Source organism: Parasteatoda tepidariorum, chromosome 3 (genome assembly GCF_043381705.1).
Source record: "Parasteatoda tepidariorum isolate YZ-2023 chromosome 3, CAS_Ptep_4.0, whole genome shotgun sequence".
Lineage (NCBI taxonomy): Eukaryota > Metazoa > Arthropoda > Arachnida > Araneae > Theridiidae > Parasteatoda > Parasteatoda tepidariorum.
This window is the reverse complement of record NC_092206.1, coordinates 2,366,426-2,386,387: the sequence shown is the minus strand read 5'-3', so window position 1 is coordinate 2,386,387 and position 19,962 is coordinate 2,366,426. Positions and strand designations below refer to the sequence as shown.

Genomic DNA, 19,962 nt, shown 5'->3' with positions numbered 1-19,962 from the left:
AAAGAGAGCTTTTACATTTTCCAAAATAATTAGTATCGATGGGTGCGCTGGACTTTGGTCGATGAATAGAGCAATTTTTCTTTTTTTCCTCTTCATAACATTGTCTAGTTTTTTCAGTCATCTAGTAAAAATTACGGTCGTCATCCAAGCATTCTTGTTGACACCCTTTTCTGCATCATTCATGTTGGCAAATTCCGCCCTTTTTTAAAATACGCTAGAAAAAATAAAAAATTAAATAAGGAACAAAATCTAAAAACCGACGTATAACCGATTCTGTGCGTCGTATAAACGATATATTTTTACATTAAAATGAATAGGAATGATTTGGGACCACACTAAAACGTCGTATAAATGTAAACGTCGTATAAGTGATCGTCGTATAAACGATGCTCCACTTATTTCGATTCTTAGGAAATATTGAACAAATTTCTTTCCAATTTTATATTTTGCCTTTTAAATGCCTTTATATTTGATTCTAAAATGGTGTAAAAATTTTTATACACTGCAACTCATAATTTTTTATACTATTATCAAAGAAAATAGTGAAAAGTAATAAATAATTGTTAATTTTTTTTTTTTTGCATGGAACTATTTTTGATCAAACTAATTCTATAATTGTGTGCAGAAAATTTTCATTTCGCTTAAAAAGTTCTAGAGATTTGACGAAACACGTCAAATTATTATTAATGAGTCCAAACTTTCGACCGGTCTGCTCACCCTATTTCCCAGATTGCGGCCCTAAATTAGGAGGAATCCAAATGTGTCGAAAAAAAAGGTATGTTTAATTCAGAGAAAGTACGTTTTTATGCCTCATTTCGTAACTTAAAATATCGTTTGCTCTAATATATTAGCATAGTTGAGGGCATCCCCTCAAACCAATAAGATGGAGTACATAAAAAATCCGATTAAAAGTTATTTTTTGCGCTCTGTAACCAAATTGTGTGTGTGAATACAAACGTTTTCCTTTTTCTAGAGTAAAGAAATATGTTGTGGATGTAACAAAATATCCTCCATCTACCAATGAAAAAGTTCTGATGGGAATAACAACATCTGGTAAGTCATTTTATTACATCATTTAATTCACAATTTGCTGCGGCAGTTTTGTTTATGAGCACCAAATGTAGCAAAACACTGTTTAATATTTTATCAAATAAACGCCCTTAAAATTAGCCGAAAAATTGACAGGAGAATTTTGGCTCTCTCTAAAATGGATTGATAAATAAAAAAAATCCATATCAAAATTGCTCGAAAATTATAAGATAGATTTTGACGCGCCTTTGAATTTTTTAAAAATATCAGGGAAAAAAACATTGTAGAACATCTTAACAACACCAATGTTAGAATATTCATCAAAATAGATTTATCAAACATAAATAAAGCTCTTAATTTTTCCTTTTATAAAATAAAACACTGTAGACGAATCATATGGCTGCAGTGAAATGACGTCATTAAAGAGTTTTTGCTCTCAGTCATGCAAGGCTTATAAAAAGAAACTTATTATTTCGGTTTCAGATTTTGATATTTTTTTGCTACACATAAAAAAAATTTATTTTCTAGGGTTCAACAGAAGTTATGAATTACTTTTCCACATGGAAGCACATGGACAACAGCAGATGACCTATGTGACCATTCCATGTATCCCCGAATTCATTGCATCCATGGAGTCTGACAGTTTTCACCACACATTGATTTTAAAAACAGATCTCTATTCACTTAATTATTCTGTAAGTCGTTCCTTATTAACCATCTCATTTCTTAAACACATCATCTTTTTTTTTGAAATGATAATAGGAAATGCTTCAATTCTTTATATNTATATGAATATATATAAATTTTAAATGTCTATTTGCTTCTACGACGCTGACAAGTTCTAATTTTATTTGCTTATTGTTCATGAAAATAGATTTTTTTTTCTTCTCCAAGTTATACCATTTCAAATTAACCCGCTTATTTGAATTCATTTGACTGGAATCTTTAAGAAGTATTGTGATAAGAACTCTCATTACTGTAAAAGAAATGAAATGGATACGTGATATACTAAACTCTTGATACTACTTATAGTTTGTCTACGATAAGATCCCCCCTCGCCACAAAGTCTGAAATCGTCTGCTGCTATGGAAACAAGAATAGCTCATTTCAGGTAGGGTACCTTCTCTTCACTCTAGGGCTGACACAGTGGACCGAAGAAAAAAAATCATCTTTCTCTGGATGACCCGATCCAAAAATCTGTCCTAAACAGTGACCACACACCCCTACTTGAAATAGTTATGCTTCGTCGCTATAGTCACCGCCACGAGTTCAGAGGAATGGCTAGGGGAGTTCTTAAGGTAAACTATACCTTTGCATTTGAATGATTGTTTCATTTCTTAATAGAACAAAGAAATTTATGAAGAAGAAAATACGAACGTGAAAACTGGACGGACGAGACTTTTGACGGTAACCACCCCTGATTATAGCCTGCAGATAAAAGGCACCACGAGGGAAGACATTTTGACGGAATTGCACCTGTCTTTTGAAGAGTAAGGTGTATTCATATATATTTTTTTTTTTTCATTTAAGAGCTAAGCTACAAACCATGTGACACTGACTATACTGATACTATATCGACACACATCTCGGTTCGCACCCTTTACAGTTTGGGAAGATTTTACTCTCCATGCAATTCAAATGAAAGTTAGTTTCATCCAGAAGCTGCTTCGTCGTATGTGTTGTGTTCAAAATTACAAAGCTACGGAGTTGAACATTGGTAGCCGTAAACCTAAAACATGTATAGCCTGTTCAAAGCCGTTTGTAAAATAAAAAATTATTATTATAACTATAAGAGTCGTTGAACAGCCTACCCAATTTCTTGGGCTTACGATAACTAATGTTCAACGCCTTAGCCTTGTCATTTTAAATCCAATCCAGAAAAAAAGAGAACTCTTGGATCAAGTTTTGGGTGGAATTCGCCTTTTTGGAGGACTTGCGACGGAACTAACCTGCATTTGCCTTACATGGAGAGGAAAACCTCCAGTGGTTAGCCTGACGGCAAGGAGATTCTACCCCATGATCCGTCCACCATTGAGAATATTTAGCACTGTGGTCAATGCAAGGCTCATGTGGAATTCGTATCGACAAGCCATCGCTGGGATTCGAATCTGGAACGCTCTATCTCCTGAGCCATCGAGGCTTAAGAAGTTCCTTTGTCTCCTTTATTGTGTTCAAAATTACAAGGCTACGGAGTCGAACATTGATAACCATAAAATGTATCAGCTGTTCAACGCCGGTTATAAAATAAAAAATTTATATAATAAAATTAATAATAAAAAAAGAAAGTATTACAAACTGCCCAAGATTATCCAGCTTGAATAGAATTAAATTGATTTTTGGTGGCCAAAATTTTAACGCCTCCCTCTGTTTGTCGCATAATTTATTTTCAATTATGTGGCATACGTAGTAAATATTGATTGATTAGATATCGATAAACAATCAAAAAGGAGGATTCTAGCTATTTTAGAATTCAACTAGAAAAAAAAATGGAAATTAATTTTTAAACTTAATCAACTTTACTTTTCGATAGACATATGACCTGGTGTAAAATTTGCTCTAGGTTGTTCTGTGACCTAGTGTAAGTGTTTTTTTAAAAAAAAATAATAAGTATTGATTATAGGAGAAAAATTGTTTTCATGCATTAACATTAAAAAGCCATGTATTGCAATCAGAATATCAAGTATTCATTCTCCGGGGTGTTTATTTAAAGATGTTTATTTTACTACTTTTTATTTGAACCACAAAACCTTGAAAACAATACTTAATAAATTACCTCCCATTCCTACTATTAGTGGGTGATACACTTGATGTTAATACAGTTTTTTCAACTATTAATTCATTCATTAAATTTAATGAATTAATATTAGTTTTATATGGAAGAAAAATTTTAATGATTTAATAAAAAGCAGACTGAAATAAAATTTCTCTTTGTTGCCCTAAGTAGGAATTGACTTTAAACATTTTGGTTTTATATTACGTATTTTTAATTCATTTGCATTTTATAAGAATTATTTTTGACACTCACATTTATCAAAAAAAAAATTTATTTTAAAAACGTTGCAAATTTTTTGAAGACAAGCCGGTCAGTTCACCCTACTTACATACCTGCCAACTTTTACGCATTTGGCGTAAAATTTTATTTTTATATTTAAAGTGGTAGTAAATATATAGATACTATTTTCTTCTTTTATAATTTAAATTTTTAAATGATTTTCATCACCACTATTTTTAAAAAACTTAAGCATATATATTAATATGTGTTACTGTCATGGTAGGCAGTTTAAGCTTTTTCAAATACAACGAATTTTTTTGCTTAAAATTGAAATTTTTTTTCCATTCTAATACCACTGGGAAAAATTATAATGGAAGGCATTAAAAGTTGGCAGATATGTACTTATCATCCTCGTGTATTTGTAGTTTGGTTGGAAGTATGAAGTGGCCTGAGTGGTGGGATGCAAGTACAGGAAAAGCCTGGATTGAACTTCATTTCATTCGAAAAGAGGAAGGGAGAACGGTTTTGTTCAAAATTCCAGCATCCACGATTGAAATCAGCAGAAAAACGACGGAAAACGAAGGAATGGTTATTAGTATGACTAAAATTGAGAGCAACACAGGGAGAGTATTGGTAAGTTTAGCAAAGAAACAAATTTTTTTTTCATCGTATTATAATATATTATAGAACAATGCGCAAAACGAACTTGACTGGTTTAAAACGCATCGCAAACTGGGCAACATTGACAGTCAAATTATTATTAATTATTCGACAAATTATCGAAATTATTCGACGCACTATAATTGTGGTGTGATCATGGGATCACCAAAATCGAAATTCGTCAAATTATCGTCAAATTATCGAAATTATTCGACGCACTATAATATTGGTGTGATCATGGGATCACCAAAATCGAAATTCGTCAAATTATCGAAATTATTCGACGCACTATAATTGTGGTGTGATCATGGGATCACCAAAATCGAAANATTGCTCGCTAAAACCGGGTATCGCTCGTTAAAAGCGACTTCTGTTCCATAGACTTAACATTGATCCAACCAAATATTCTCGTTTCCCTCGGTAAATCCGAGTTCTCGTTAAATCCGAGCTCGTTATAAACGAGTTCGACTGTATAATATATTATAGAACAATGCACAAAACGAACTTGACTGGTTTAAAACGCATCGCAAAGTGGGCAACATTAACAGTCAAATACACAAATACCTGGCGAATATATTCGACGCAATATAATTGTGGTGTGATCATGGGATCACCACAATGTTTACTTTTCATATTGGGCTGTCTCCAACAGGAGCGCCCTCTTCATTGCCTTTGCAGTATCTCTAGGGCTCGACTCATAGCTCGTCTTTAGAGATTCTTGCAACCGCTAAGGAGGGGACGCTATCTTTTGGAGATAGACCAGTATGAAAAGTAAATATTGTGGTGATCCCATGATCACACCACAATAATTCTATGTAAAATCTTAATTGTCAGGTTATAACTTTGCAGCTTTATTATTTTTACGAGGCTGAAACCGGTTTTCAATTGTTTATGCTCCTGTATCAATGGGTCAACATTGGAATGCAAAACGTTAAAAAAATAATATTAATGCAAATAGGAAGTCTGTAAAAAATCTCCTGCATAAAAACTCATGACATGTGTGTTTAAATATAAAAGTATAGCCTATAAACTCGAGCAAAACTTGTCATTATTAAAAAAACTACAGTGCGTCTGATGATTTGGTCAAATTATTATAATATACTATGTAATACTATATAAATATATAATACTGGATATATTGATTATTCCATATTTATATAATTTATCGTCGAATTTATATTATCTATCGTATAATTTAACCCATTAATACACGAATGTAAACAAGTGCAAACCAGTCGTTTAAAAACAATTAAAGCTGCATAGTATCACCTTAAATTTCACATACAACCTTACTAATAAATCAATTATCACCTTTTATTGTTTGTCACCTTTTTCTTCAGACGTTCTAAGATGTTTCTTTCGACGGAATGATCTATGCGATGACCATTTTGTGAAATTATTTATTAAATGTTCCTACAGTACGTTTCTTGCATCAATACCAAAATATGAAATTGCATGCGAAAAGAAAAACTCCGTTATAATAAATGATACCTATCCTCAGTAAGTTTGACAAGCTTCTTCAACTTACGTCATTTTTTTCCGATAAATTATAAATACAATTGGGTATAATATAGCCTACGTCACAGGTTGTGTTGTTCCTACTAAATTTAACCCATGAACGGCATTTTCTGCGAGCCTAACTTCAAGCCACAAATAAACAAACGAAGTGTTTGATCGTTTAAATAGCTGCTCGCCAGATTTTATTGCATTATAAAGAAAAGTTATTGAAACTAAATACAACTAAATAAACAACAACAACTAAAACAAATAACAATAACTAAATAAACAACAACTAAATTCCATTCGTTTAGCATTGCGTCATATGTTGTTCCTACTAAATCGAAGTAGTTGTGTTTTTTTTTATATTATACCCAATTAAAAAAAATTTGTTATAATAAAACGAATTTTTAATTTATATTCTATGTGGAAAAAAAATCCTCCAAATTTGGATTTAAAAAAAAAACCTTCTAATTACCAACACAATGTTAATAACAGCGGTATGTAGAATTTGATGTTTGCAAAAATAATTTTTCTTTATGTCCTTCAAAAAAACTCTCAAGAAAAGAAACGTCGAAAAATAAAACTTTTTTTTAATGAACAAATAAACCAAGATTTTTTATCAATGTTAACTCAAAAATGCAACGAAAAGAGCCCATTAAGTTTGGAGTTCACAAATACGGTTATTTATAAATGAATTAAATTTGTTTTAATATGTAACGAATAATTATTGATGTATCTCTCTTACATTTTGTCAATTGATATATTCACATATCAAAACAACAGTTCTAATTTAAAAACATATTTCCTTCCAGGGTTATTTCAATTTTTCTCGCAGCAATTGGGTTTCAAAGACTAAAGAAGCGGTAGTGTGGAGCGTGACTATCCCTAGAAAATCGTGGTCACTTTACTGGCACAAAATGAGTACCGACAGCGGTTTACAGTACCTAATAGAACTCAAGCAAGCATTCATGACACCAAAAAGTTCTTTAACAAATGTGAGTTTTTTAAATAATATCGAACATATTGTCCTCTTAATCATGAGTGTAATTTTGAAATATGTTGTGTTTTGTAATCGTAGTTGAGATGGGATATTTGCGACACTTTCGATAAGCGAGAAGAGAACATATTGGAGGCCGTTGTCGATCTCGATTTCCCACTCTTGAACAGTGAAGTGGTTCAAGTCAAGGCATCGTTCCATTCCGGTCCACTTTCTGTTGTGAGCAAAGGAAGAATCATGATGGACGGTGAACAAACCTCTTACAGGTGAGCCTGCAACAGACACAGATCATTTTTTAAATCTATGCGCACACTCACAAGGGAAACTAGGGAAGTGTGACTCGCCAATTTTGAAATAAACTAGTGGGATGTATGCAGGTGACGAACCTCCTAATGTTNGAGAGATAAAAAATAATTCAATATATAGAAAAATCGGTATTTTATTACTTCAATGCAGACTATTAGTTATTGTAATTGTCTCATACTCCAATTAATTTGTAATTAATTAGATAATTAATTAATTTGCTAATTAATAAATCAATCAGAAAATAATTATCAAATAATTGTTAATTAATTATTATTTAATTGTTAATTAATTATTAATTGATTTGCAATTACATACTCCAACTAATTTGGAAAGTTTTTTGGAAAAAAAGTTAAGAAAATTCGATGTAAATTTTTTTTTTAAATTAACCTAACAGGTTTTTCTGAAAAACTACGGATATATAAAATTTTCAAAATCAATTTCGACAGTCAATATGCATTATACAGTACGTGAAAGTACCACAAAATTAATTAGAGTATGAGACAATTACAATAACTAATAGTCTGTATTGAAGTAATAAAATACTGATTTTTCTATTTTTTGAACTATTTTTTATCTCTCACAGGACCTTCTATGGGCCGAAACGAATGTTTCCCCCTAAAATTATTCCTCATAAGGCATACATCCCACTAGTTTATTTCAAAATTGGTGAGTCACACTTCCCTAGTTTCCCTTGTCAGTCGCTGAAATCTGATAGGACCATCGTCCTCTAAATACCCAAGTCAAAATTCTTGATGGGCCCATCAAACAATTTTTGATGGTTTATGTTGGTTTCAGTGAAATTCATGATGGTCCAACATTATTTCATTTTCGCCATCAACCAATATTTTCTATTATGTGGTGCTTTATATGCCAATGAACTTTTATCGTTCCATGATGGAAAATGCTACTTTAATACTATGATGGTGAACCATCAAGAGAATTTTGACTCTCGTGGACCAACAATCCATGACGATGTGTGATGGTCCATGATGGTTCCAATAATGCATTTCCATGATGGTTTAATGGGAATTCTTGTTAGTTCAGCAGGAATATACCATCAAACACATTTGGGAATTTTTTTACGTTGGACCATCATAAATCATTATGTTGGTCCATCAATGGAATACCATCAAAACTTTTGACTTGGGTAGTCAGTCAAAATTTTTAATTTTTAAGAACATATATTGTGGTAGAACAATCGTTTCGGTATTGTTCAAAGGAGATTCTCATCCGCAGTAATTTTTTAATGATTTTGGTATCCGCTTTTATATCTTAAATTATAAGGGACTTTGTGAAATGAAATGGTGACTAGCAACTAAAGATGAACATTTAGGTAAATAGATATAATACCACTACTTTTTTATAAAGCTTTTTTTTTGTATTACTTTAGTGTAAAGAATCGAACAGGTTAACCGAGAAATTATTTTTAAATTTATTACTTTTCTTTGAAAAAATATTTTTTTTAAATGACAAAAGTAAGAACTTTATTTATTTTGAGTTTCTTAAAAGCCATGCAAATTTTCGTGATGGGTGTGCCCATTTTTGGGGGGATATAAAGCCCTTTTCAGTTTTTAGAGTTCTTTTTAGGGTCCAGAATGAATCCCGAAAAAGTGTTTTGCTGAAAGTTAAAAAAAAAAATATTCTGGTTGAGAACAGGATTTTAAAATGACTCTTAGCTGAACCGTTTTTTGCTACTAAGAAAATTGATTGCTGTATTCTAATTTGTAACCCTCATTTGTCACTCATTTAAGATTTCAGGAGAATTTTGAAGTAGAGAGCAACTTAATAGACTTAAAGTTGGCAACTCATTCTGTGTACGAGGCGGGTATGGATGACACATCATTCCATCACAAAACTGTCCTATTCCATGTGCCATCACAAAAGGATCTGACCAATAGCATGGAGTATAGGCACTCTCTCACTGGATGCCAAGAATTCTCTTGGAAACACGACATTCGATCCCACTTCTTCGATTCTCTAACCAGGGCATCCCAATCTTGTGACGCAACAGATCTCAAGACACTGAAACTGCACTGGAAGACCAACTCCAACTACTGGAAAACACTGAATATGAGAGTAGACCGTATGTACAATTATGAAACCTCATTTTAACTCAATCCCTTATACTTATTAGTTCACACTCTATCTTGTTCAATCGTTCGTTAAAATACTTTTTATTCATCCATTTAAGGTCAAATACATTTTTTTTAACACTTGTGATGAATAACACTTGATATTAATACAGTTTTTTTACAAATATTAATGCATTCATTAAATGCAATGAATTGATTTTAGTTTTATACGGGAGAAGAAATTGTAATTATTAAATAAAAAGTAACTAAAATAAATTTTTCTATGTTGTTCTAAGTAAGAACTGACTTTCAAAAAAAATTGTTTTTATATTACTTGTGTATAAAGAATGTACGGTCTTATGTCGAAGGCACGGGAGTAAAAATGTTTTTATTTACAAAATTAACGCAAAGGGATTCTTTGCAGCAATATTCACGATGAATGTTAAAAACTGCGACTACTAACAGTGATACATGTTCGGTTGAAGGGATTGGACGACGCGTTGAAAAAGAGGCGGACACTTCGCCTAATGCCCTCTACCCACTGCATTCTCAGACAATCACAGCTGTAGTTCGCATTTATTGTTAATGGTCGGAATATTGTACATTAATTGTAAATATTGTATTACTGCAAAGGTCAAGCAGTGGACTGATCGTAAAGACACGGTTCCCAGTAAAACACCGAAGTCAAGCATCACTGGCTGCGGTCAGTAAGCGGGTAGGTGACCACTTTAATCAGTCTGCGTAGGGACCGATGGTGTGCGGTATGGGTCCTCGTAAAACTCCTTTTCCGTAAATTCCTCGACTTCGAGGGCAGGTTGTCGGGCTACCAAAGCAGGGGTGCCATCTCTTATGCAGAGGATCGAAATTGCGATGGTATGTCTTCGGATCATCTCGCCAATAGCCCATTGTGCTGCTCTAGAGTGACATAATTAAATTACCTTCCTATGACTGCAAAGAAGCACTTTGGGTTCATTTTTTTCTCCCTTGACAGTTTTTTTTTGCGTTCTGGCTTTAACATGTCACCCAGCATTCAAATACAATGACCAATATTTGTCATTTCAGAGATCTTTAAGGATATTGATTTGGGACGCACCATCGAAACTTGTAACATAAGTTTTTCCAAATCTGTAGTCAACGTTACTGCTGAATGGAATGACGGAGACCATCAAAAGACTGCCTCACGCACTTGCATGGTAAATCACTCATTAAATTTTATATTCAATGTGAAACTAACTCTAGTCTGTTTATACAAGAAAACAGTTTGGTAATTTTTTAAATATGTCATTTTTTTTATCATCTCAAGAAATGATAAAGATACAGTCGGACCTCTGTTTAACGAAGTCGCTAAATCCCGATAATAAGTTCGTTATATCGGGGTTCGTTCGAAAACTTCAACCCCTTTTGAGATACTTAACCAACACAAAGCAGATTTTAAATTCATAAACACTAGACAGAATTAAAATAGCAATTGATATACCTTTATCTTGTAGACTAGTATCTACTATTTATTTAATATGTCTTAACCATAAAAGACATCTGCATGGAAAGCAAGAATAGAGCAAAACATTGTCCAATACAGCTATATACATTTTTAACTAAAAAAGGTAAATTTATGTAGAAAATTGTAGCTGCATTTATTATTAAAGTAATTTTCAACATACATTACCACATGCTTTCCTAAGTTAAATTGCTACAAATAAAAATGATCATTTTGTCTTGAGATTTTCGTTTGAAATGCAAACAAAAAGGGATTTTACTACACTCTCTAAGTGGCAGCGAAAATCAATGGAAGGTCATTTCATCCCTAAAATGTGTTAACTAGTTTGAAATGTCCTGAATTATTTTGGGAAATAGGAAAGTGGATCTCAAGGAAAAGTTGATTAAATATAGGATTCCCTTCGCTATTTGGAAGTTATTTTATGAAATTTCCAAAACGTTCTTAGTACCACGAAAAAAAAATCGCTAAATAAAGAAATTTGCAAAATGGAAGTTTGTTAAATAGAAGTCCGACTGTATAACTAATGCTTTGTTAAATGAGTAAGGGAAATATTAATGGTTTAAAATATATAATTATTTTAGCTCTATATCCTCTTATGGGGATTTCTTTTCTATACACACCATTTTCTGCATTAAATTTTTGGGAAAGAAATTTTATTCAAACCATAATTTGCCAGCATTTTCTCAAAAAGCCTGCGAAGCAAATTTTAATGATAATCATAAAAAAAAGAATAAATTGAAACGCGTAGAAAATGCATAAAGAATTTTAACAAAAAATGCGCTTTGAATTCGAATGACACAAAATTCAAAATAAGACTAATTTGATCATTGTTAATCCCGAGGGGGTGAAGAATTCTTCTCCCGAAATAAAAATGCAACTTGAAATTTTCAGTTTTAAAAAATGAATCTGATTTCAAAAAGTAAACAAAAGTTGTTGTTTTTCAGAGTGAAGATTGCCGAAATATAAAATTCTTCATGAAATATTTACATAATGGGGAATTCCTCATAAATGTAGATCTGCCGGGAGCTGGAAAATTTTCTTTTGCGAGGACTGCATCGAATATAAAATTGCAATTGGAAGATGAAAAGGTACTCTCTTCTAATATTTGTAAACATGAATATATTATGTGTTTTAATGCCGCATATCAGAAAAGATTAGTTCTCAACAAATTACTTTCTTCTCTGCACCCCAAGAATGTTAAACATGAACTCAGCAACCCTTATTATTAAAATTCTGTAATCACAACATCCGAATCTGATGAATGTTTGTTGAATGGTTATTTATTTTTATATTATATCAAAGCTATGTTCAAACGAAATTTCATTAAAGCCCGTCCAGTAGTACTTGAGATAATAGATCCAAAAAAAAAATTCTCTTCAGTGTAGAATTCATCATTTCAATGAGTAAATTTATGAGTTTCATCAAAATTCATCATTTCAATGAGCAAAATTTAGGAAAAAAATAATTGTATAATGTACCGCAATTTTTTTAATTCTTTTTATTGTAATACCGTATTCTCTTCCAACTTAGTTTCTGATGCCATAATTTGCTAAATTTATATATAATAAGTTGGTTCTGGTATAAAAAAAGCGTTATTAAGATCATAAAAATTTGTAAAACATTTGACACTATTAGTGTTATTTTGCTTTGCACCGAACTGGAAATTGACATTGTTCTATGCACTATAATTTTGATGACTATCTCATGATACTTTTTTGACACCAATAAAAAAAAAATTGTAGGGAGAAAATTTCACAATAGGGGGTCACAACATATTTTATAGTCATTTTAATGTTCATTGAAAACGATTTTCAAGTTTTTTTTTTTTTTTTTTTTTTTTTTTTTTTTTTGCCAAAACTTGCTTTTTTTTTTTTACTCGATAAAGAAATTAGCAGTAATTGTTTTTCAACAATTTGAAGAGAAATGTAAATAGAGTTAAAATTGACAAATAATCTCTAAATTTAAGGAAACATTCAGCGCAGGAGTTTATTTAAACTTCGAAATAAATCGAAGTTTAAAAAAAAAAAATTTTAATTTACATTTTTCATGTTATAACATTAATTATGTATCAAATTATTTTTTTTCTGTTCTGTATCTAAATATAAGCAATCCTGCAAGTTACAGCAATGTAACATTTTTTAAGAGTCCACTGTAGTAGCCTTAAATACATAACTTTTTTACTTCCATTTCAATTACTGTTAATTTTAAATTATTTAGTTTTATACAAACACGTTTTAAAATAATTGAATACTTGCATTCCATGACACCCAATACCCACCCATGTGACCTATGACGTTAGCACCAGCTCATCTTAATAAGCAAGCAAAGTGGAGCTAAATTTCACTTTCATAACTCAAAATGTCAATAAACGCTTAATTAATTGAATACAGAGAATCGAACTACTTGAAATATAATTCTTTCTTCTTTTACTCAACTTAGGTTTATTATTTGTTTTATGTATTTTATTGTAACAGTGATATGTTTTTGTTTTGTGTAACTTTGATGCATAATAAGTTTGTTTATGTTCTACTTGGCTTTGCGCCTGTATTTGTGTAAATATATGTATATAAGTATGCTTTGTGTACAGCGCTACAATTGAAATCCTTGGGAAATAATATTGGCTGTGTCACTTAAGAGAATTGGTACTTGACTTGATTGGCTTACTCGAAATTAAATAAGAAAAAAACAGTTGCTAACGTAAACAAATGCTAAGTTTCAACAACATAACCAGGGTCGTAATATCCACAGTACGTCACTTGCAGGTATCCCTTTACTGTAAACAAAATAAATTCGTGTTTTCAAATCACTTTAGAACAACTAATTTAGTCTTTAGAACTATTAATTAAACGTATTATGACACTAAAGACGCAATGCGTCAATACTACCACGTTGACGTTGATCATTAAATTCATTTAATATGGGGACTTAAAAGTAACTAAATATTTAAGTACGAACAATAAACACTTTTTTTGATCACATAGAGCTATAAGCTAGCAAACAACATTTATGTTATTTTTCAAATACTTAAAAAAAATTGAATCGTCGACAGATGCGTCTGTGAGGGCCTCAAAAAATCGTCCAATGACTTAACAAACTATCTCGAACAGTTTACTGCCTGACATTTCTAAACAAGTTTCCCTTTACATTTTTAGACATTCTTTCTTCAAATTTTGATTTATTATCATTCTTCATTTTAATAACATTACCAGCTGAATACCAGTACATCGTACAAGATAAAAAAAAGCTAAACAAGCTATATGAAGTATAAAACAGCAATCACCTCCATTGGATGTTTAAAATTTTGATAAAAGTGAGTTAAGATAAACCTATAAAAAATTTTAAGGTGTAAACCTAGTAAATATTTACAAAATGCAAACAAATAACTTCCTCATTTGTAATCCTGAGTCAAAATTTGTTTTGAGACATATTTTTCAGCACTTGAAAGGTTTACTCTACCCAGATATCGAAATAAGGTTTATTTTAACTCAGCAAAAACCTTTTAATGTAAACCTAAAAAGGTTGGTTAAGCGGTTTACGTGTAAGCCTTCTAACCTTAAAACGAGATCTGTGAGAATCTGCTCTATTCTACGTGCATTGCCCTCATCCAAAACCTTGAAAAACGACCTTCTACAGGGTGCGTAGCGTTTGTAAAAAGTACTTAAAGGTGCTTTTTTGGGGATTTCGTTTTTAAAAGCTTTTAAAGGTGCTTTTTTCAGCTGGTGTTTTTAAAAAGTGCTTTTTTTTCCACAAATAACTTTTTTTTCTTCAGTGATATCTGGGGGATCCCATGCATTTCACGAAAAATGGGGTGTTTGCTACGTAATCATTCACGCGGACTTCATGTCTTACCCACTTTATGACTTGCGCATGCGCGCACACAAGAAACCGAAACCCGAGTGCTCCAATTCGGATAGAGAATATCAGATCCTTATGAAATGTTTTTCTTTTTAATTTTATTCTTGTTTATTTTATTTTGCTTCTAACACTTTTTTTGACGTAGGGGGTAAGGGTACTTTTGATCTGAGTTCAGGGTCAAGTTGAATGCACTCGGTGATATGGGAAAGTACTGATTGTTTTGATTTACGTCCGTTTCTTTTTGGGTTTTTTTTAACGCTAAATCTCTTTATAAAAAGTTTTTGTTTTTCAATAATATCATTGATTGAATATGAATTTTTTGAGTGCTTGAAAATTTTTGTAAAGTACTTAAAAAAGTTTTTAAAAAGTGCTTATTTTTGATTCATAGATTTGGCTACGCACCCTGTTCTATGTAAAAACCCTAAATCGAGGTTGACTTACGGTTTTCAAGCCTGAAAAAAATCCTTTACCTATAGTTAATATATCTAGTCTCAAAGTGAAAATAATCTTAAATCTAGGTCATTATAAGATTTCTTTTAAGGCAACGTCTTGTATGCTCAGCTCAAATCCACCTTGTTTTGACTGGACAATGCAATTTGATCCTATCGCTAGTGTGACGTCAGCTAAAACGTCATGATTGATCTAAGGGACAATTTTACCTAAAGTGACAATACATTTATAAAAAAGCTTTAAAATTTTTTTTTTAATTCTTTTAGGAGGAAACTGATGCAATAGTTTTGCTTTATTGAAAAAAGATTTTTAGTACAAACATTTTTGTGAGAATAAAAAGAAATTTTTCGACACTGCATGCTTTCTGGGACTTTTTTATGCATAATAAATAGCTCATTTATTTTAAGGATGGAATTCCAGAGAGCATAGAGTTGAGTGGCGATATCCACCGAAATGCGTGGAGTGTTGAAATAAGTCCGAAAACATTTTTAAAAGTGAAATCCCTCCTCGATTCAGCCTACAGAGAGATAGAGCTGCAGTTTATGAACACAATCAACGATCCTCAACATCCACTTCAACCTATCTACAGTTATTTACAAAAGTCGAAACAAAAGGTAAGTTAGTTTACAATAAAGAAAATAATGCCCAGCGCTAGTTGTACTGCATCTGAACATTTACCTGTCTCATAGCTCCCGATTATCCGGTATCTGTTTTATCCGGTCTAGTAAAAAAAAAATAGAAGAATTTCGGCCAGTTGTAAAACTAGAACGGGGCTCCTATTTGAAGATAAAACGTTGTATTTTGATATCAGTTCTGCATGAGAGTTGTTACACAGTGAAGATGGGCTGTGAACGGTTGACGCGAAGAACAAGCAAATGTATAGTGAAGATAATGAGAAAGTATTGGTTGGATTTTTGAGATAAAAAGCGGTTCGACTCATTTTCCAAATTTCATTTTTTTCCTCTCATTTAGAAGAGGTAAATAATTGCATTCGTGTAAATTTTTATTTTTCGAATTTTAATTGATTCAATCATTGTGGTTATAAAATTATTTGGCAAAAGTAATAATTTTAAAGCATCCGTAAAAAAGTCGGTTTTTATTATTAGTTCAAGTTAGACATCAGATATTTAATTAGAATATGCATAACAATACGAAGCAAGGAGAGAAATTTATTTAAGAGATTACTCATTATGCGTGAACTTATCGAAGTGTCCCCCAAGGGGTAGAAAATATGTTTATAGTTAGGATTAACAAAACTCTATGCACATTCTCTCTATTGATATGTCAGAACCGATAGTATTTCATTTGTTTTTAAAGTCAATTTAAATTAACAAAGGTGATTATATTCAAATTTGCTATCAAAATTGATTGTATTCAATTTGTTTGGCTACAAGTTTTCATAAAATTAACAAACATGTACTATTTCTATCAATTTCTTTTCAAACGTTACACAGATATTTATTTTTTTCTCAGATGGAAGAATTTATTTATCCTCCTGTTGGAGAAATTGTAGACACTCTTCAGGCTATTCTTCCCATTGACCAACTATCCAGAGCTGGCCGAAATGTTTATAACTTCATGAAAGGAAATTCCCTCACAAGTAAGTCCACATTTCAGTGAATTAAATAAAATGCGTTGTACTGGAATGCAAATAATGATTTTTTTTTTCTTTGCAGCCTGGGCCATTCATACTATCCATACGTTTGATTATCCAAAGAAAGATGGAAATTACATCTTTAAATTCAGCACAGGCAGAATGCTTTCTTCATTCACAGAGGTAAACCATTTCATTTCTTATAAGATTCTTATTATCCTCCTATTTTTACAAAAATGGCGACCCATGGTACTAAATCAAAATTTTGTTAAATATTCAAAATATAAGAGTATTAAAAAAATAAAAAAGAACCCTCACAAAATATAATTAAGAATCAAACATACGAATAAAAAAAAGAAGAATAGAATTGATTTATATAGCACAGTTTTCTAATTAAAATTAAACTCATTTAACAAATTTCAGTTATTTTTTATCATTAAATAAATCTTTGGTGAAATAGAAGATGTTTTGCAATTTATATATCTTGGTGCAATAGTTGAGAGCGAGGGGAAGAACAGATGCTGAAATAGGAACAAGAATTTCAAAAGCGAAGCTGACGAAAGCCTGACGATCTAATAATTAAAATTGATATTTTTAATGTAATGGTAAGGAGTGTATTATTATAGGGGTACGAAATAAGAAAACTAACAGAATAAATTACTTAACAGTTGGCTAAAGAAATATTCTGGAGACACAAAAATGTCTATGGCTGAACGAATGGTTAAACAGGAGGCATGAAGAGGATAATTAAGTAAATAAGAGCTGCTCAGGGGATAGAGCATTCGCCTTCCAATGAGTTGAACCGGATTCGAATTCTAGTCGATACGAATTCCGCATCCTGCTTGCATCGACCACAGTGCTAACGTGAAATATCCTCAGTGGTAGACGGATCATGGGTTAGAGTCCTCTTGCCGTCAGGAGGTTCTCATGATCTTCCTCTCCATGCAACGCTAATGCAGGTTATCCCCATCAAAAAATCCTCCACGAAGGCAAATTTCTCCCAATACTCGATCCAGAAGTTCCCCTGTCTTCTGGGTGGGATTCAAAATGACAAGGCTACAGAATAGAACATCACTAGTCGTAAACCCAAAATTGGATCGGCTGTTCAACGACGGATATATAAAAAAAAATTAAGTAAATAAATGCTCTTTCCAGACAGTTAATTATTGCTGTATTGGTTTTCAATTAGATCAAACCTTTCTCATAGTAATTAAAACTACAAGCAAGTAGGGAGGTTTTACCTACTTTGTCATTTTTTTAAAAATGATTTTAATTTAAGGGGAAAAAATTTGAATAGATGACAAACATTTTGCCACAAGTTTGACTTCTATTAATAGTGAGTGCTTCATCCATATTTTTAGTTGATTTCCTTGAGGCCACTGGATTCATCACAACAACCGGTAGCTAAAATTAAAATGGCATCTGATTCACTGCAAATATGCACCTTTGACGGCTTATCCTACAAGTTCCTACCATCTAATTCTTTTTTCCTGCTTGCATACGACCTCAAGACTTCGCTCTTCTCTGTGATCACTTCCGGGAAAACTCTTCACGTTCTCTTTCCGGAAATGACCATCACAATCAACCACAGGAATCAGGTATTCATGAATGGCAACGAGGCAGAGACCCCCACACAGTTCAAAAATGTGTAAGTATGTCGCTACAGCCATTTTACACGTCCTGTTTTTCACTTCTTAAAAATTATATTAAGAAATTGATCAGAAAAAATCACTGATCCGTCATAATTTTATTGCTCGTGAAAGAAATGACGTTTTTCTTCCCTTATAGGAGAGTGACCCCTATGGAGTCAGGGGTTGATATCAGATCGCCCTCTATCCGTGTGAAGTGCAAAAATGACGAACACTTTATATGCAAGTTTGAACTTGATGACTGGCATAGCACGTTTGGACTTTTGGGAAATGCTGACGGACAATGGGAGAATGATTATATGGTAATGCTCATTTTCTGCCTTCGTTATATACATATATATTTATAGCATGGTTGGTAGGGTACTGGGTCCGTGCCCAAGAGTTCGTGGGTTCAATCCCTGCCGGCCGAAGACTTCCCGTGTAGTAAATGGTGAGCGATGCACGTTAAATCCGTCGAGTCGCTACGTCCTCCATGTTCTCATTACAAATCAATACCTTAGGGGGTACTGTAGCAGTTTAATAAAAAAAGGAATTGGTGCGTATAATGTAACGTTATTTATGAATTATAATTAATAGATTGAAATATTTGGTATATGTACTAGTAATTGAATATAGTCATGATTAAAAAAACAGTTAAATGATTGAAACGTTGTGATAAATATAATTAAGGCCGAAAATATATATAGTTAATTAAATTAAATTAAAGGGGAATGTGATCGTTAAGGAAAGTGGTTGTACAATGCTAATGTGGGATAATAATAACCCAATAGGTCCAAAGGGTCACAAAGTGTGAGGTTTGAACAAATTGGATAAATTGGTATCACCGAATTTAGAATAAGGGTGAAACTAAAAATAATTAAAGATAACAAGATAAAGAAACAAGGTCATGCTATATCCAGATATAAGTATTTAAGATAAATGGAGTAAATTGATGTTTCCAATATTATCAAGAATACAATGCCCAAAACAATAATAAAAGGGTACTCACCATACACACATAGGAGAACATGATAAATCATGAAAATAGAGGCAAATAAATTCTCCAGCACAAGATTAAATTATTAGCATATCATTTTATTTAGTAACATACATCTTTCACCACATCTACCAACACAAGAAAGACTTTTTATTGAAATGGGTGACGGGAGAATTAAAACACAGAAGGCGTTATAGATAAATGTTAATTATAAAAGAACGAGTAATTTAGAGGTTAAAATAAATATGGAAAGAAAGCTTCAATTCGAGAAGGTTTTTCTTATGTTAAAGAAAATTAAAGGTATAAAATTTTGATTTTAAATTTACAGAATTTGATTAGAGATATGGATTTAATTTAAGATAAAGGTTAAGAAAAAAATAAAAA

At 32.0% G+C, this 19,962-nt stretch overlaps 1 protein-coding gene and 1 long non-coding RNA gene across 2 annotated transcripts in view; one reads left to right on the top strand and one right to left on the bottom strand.

The window, feature by feature from the left end:
- Nucleotides 1–19,962, top strand: part of LOC107443823 (apolipoprotein B-100) — a gene marked incomplete in the record, with an annotated part of 88,923 nt that overhangs the window by 62,884 nt on the left and 6,077 nt on the right. Inside the window, 14 exon segments of the mRNA XM_043053253.2 lie at nucleotides 974–1,053; nucleotides 1,558–1,724; nucleotides 2,374–2,519; nucleotides 4,447–4,654; nucleotides 6,994–7,176; nucleotides 7,260–7,444; nucleotides 9,236–9,567; nucleotides 10,619–10,749; nucleotides 11,999–12,142; nucleotides 15,767–15,973; nucleotides 16,833–16,959; nucleotides 17,036–17,136; nucleotides 18,315–18,601; nucleotides 18,742–18,904. Of these exon segments, the coding sequence (XP_042909187.1) occupies nucleotides 974–1,053; nucleotides 1,558–1,724; nucleotides 2,374–2,519; nucleotides 4,447–4,654; nucleotides 6,994–7,176; nucleotides 7,260–7,444; nucleotides 9,236–9,567; nucleotides 10,619–10,749; nucleotides 11,999–12,142; nucleotides 15,767–15,973; nucleotides 16,833–16,959; nucleotides 17,036–17,136; nucleotides 18,315–18,601; nucleotides 18,742–18,904 (2,461 nt within the window).
- LOC139425109 (uncharacterized) overlaps nucleotides 6,754–19,962 on the bottom strand; it is a 43,330-nt gene continuing 30,121 nt past the window's right edge. Inside the window, exon 2 of the long non-coding RNA XR_011636314.1 lies at nucleotides 6,754–7,450. This is a non-coding gene — a long non-coding RNA (uncharacterized lncRNA). The remainder of the gene's footprint in view (nucleotides 7,451–19,962) is intronic.